The sequence below is a fragment of the Bison bison genome, unplaced genomic scaffold, assembly GCF_000754665.1.
Source record: "Bison bison bison isolate TAMUID 2011002044 unplaced genomic scaffold, Bison_UMD1.0 scf7180017477558, whole genome shotgun sequence".
Classification (NCBI taxonomy): domain Eukaryota; kingdom Metazoa; phylum Chordata; class Mammalia; order Artiodactyla; family Bovidae; genus Bison; species Bison bison.
In genome coordinates, this window is record NW_011381804.1 from 1 (window position 1) to 802 (window position 802).

General features: G+C 47.5%; 1 protein-coding gene across 1 annotated transcript; it reads left to right on the plus strand.

The window, feature by feature from the left end:
• Positions 1-98: 98 nt before the first annotated feature.
• On the plus strand, positions 99-794 carry LOC104989947 (melanoma-associated antigen B5-like; the record flags this gene model as incomplete). The annotated part of the gene is given in 2 exon segments (XM_010841838.1): positions 99-376; positions 378-794. Coding segments are annotated over 2 exon segments (695 nt in total), but the record flags the coding sequence as incomplete, so codon positions are not given.
• Positions 795-802: the final 8 nt, after the last annotated feature.

An 802-nucleotide genomic window follows, 5' to 3' on the forward strand; every position in this document is an offset into this window, starting at 1 on the left:
TGAGAAATGCCACCAGGCCCAATATGAGCCCCAGAGTCAAAAGGGAGTTCAGCCCGCTGCAGTAATGGAAGAGCTTCCCTCTACCTCTTCTCTTTTAGAAGATAATTCACAGAGCTCATCAGCTACTGTGTCAAATAGCACTTCCCAGGGGTCTTCAGAAGCCCCATCTACTACCAGCACTTTTTCAACTACTTCTGACACAAAATCTGATGAAGAAGATACCAGTCAAGATGAGGAAGATTCAGGTTCCTCCGATGTCTCATCTTCTACCGAGAACACCTACAGTGATACTCTGAACAGCATGACAAGTTTGTTGGAACAGTTCCTTCTGCATAAATATAAAATGAAGCAGCCCATCATGAAGGAAAACATGCTGAAAGATTATCCACCCAAGATACCATAACCGATTTGCCGAGATTCTCAAGAGAGCCTCTGAACACGAGGCTGTCTTTGCAGTTGACTTGAAGGAAGTCGATTCAACCACCCACTCCTATGACCTTGTCAGCAAACTGAACCTGCCCAACAATGGGAGAGTGTGGGATGGTAGGGGCTTACCTAAGACCGGTCTCTTGATGACAGTTCTGGGTGTGGTCTTCGTGAAGGGCAACTGTGCCGCTGAGGAAGATATCTGGAAATTCTTGAATATGATGCGAGTATATGCTGGGAGAAAACACTTCATCTACGGAGAGCCCAGGAAGCTCATCACCAAAGACTTTGTGACGATGAAGTACCTGGAGTACCGCCAGGTTGCCAACAGCGATCCTCCACGTTATGAGTTCCTGTGGGGCCCACGAGCCCATGC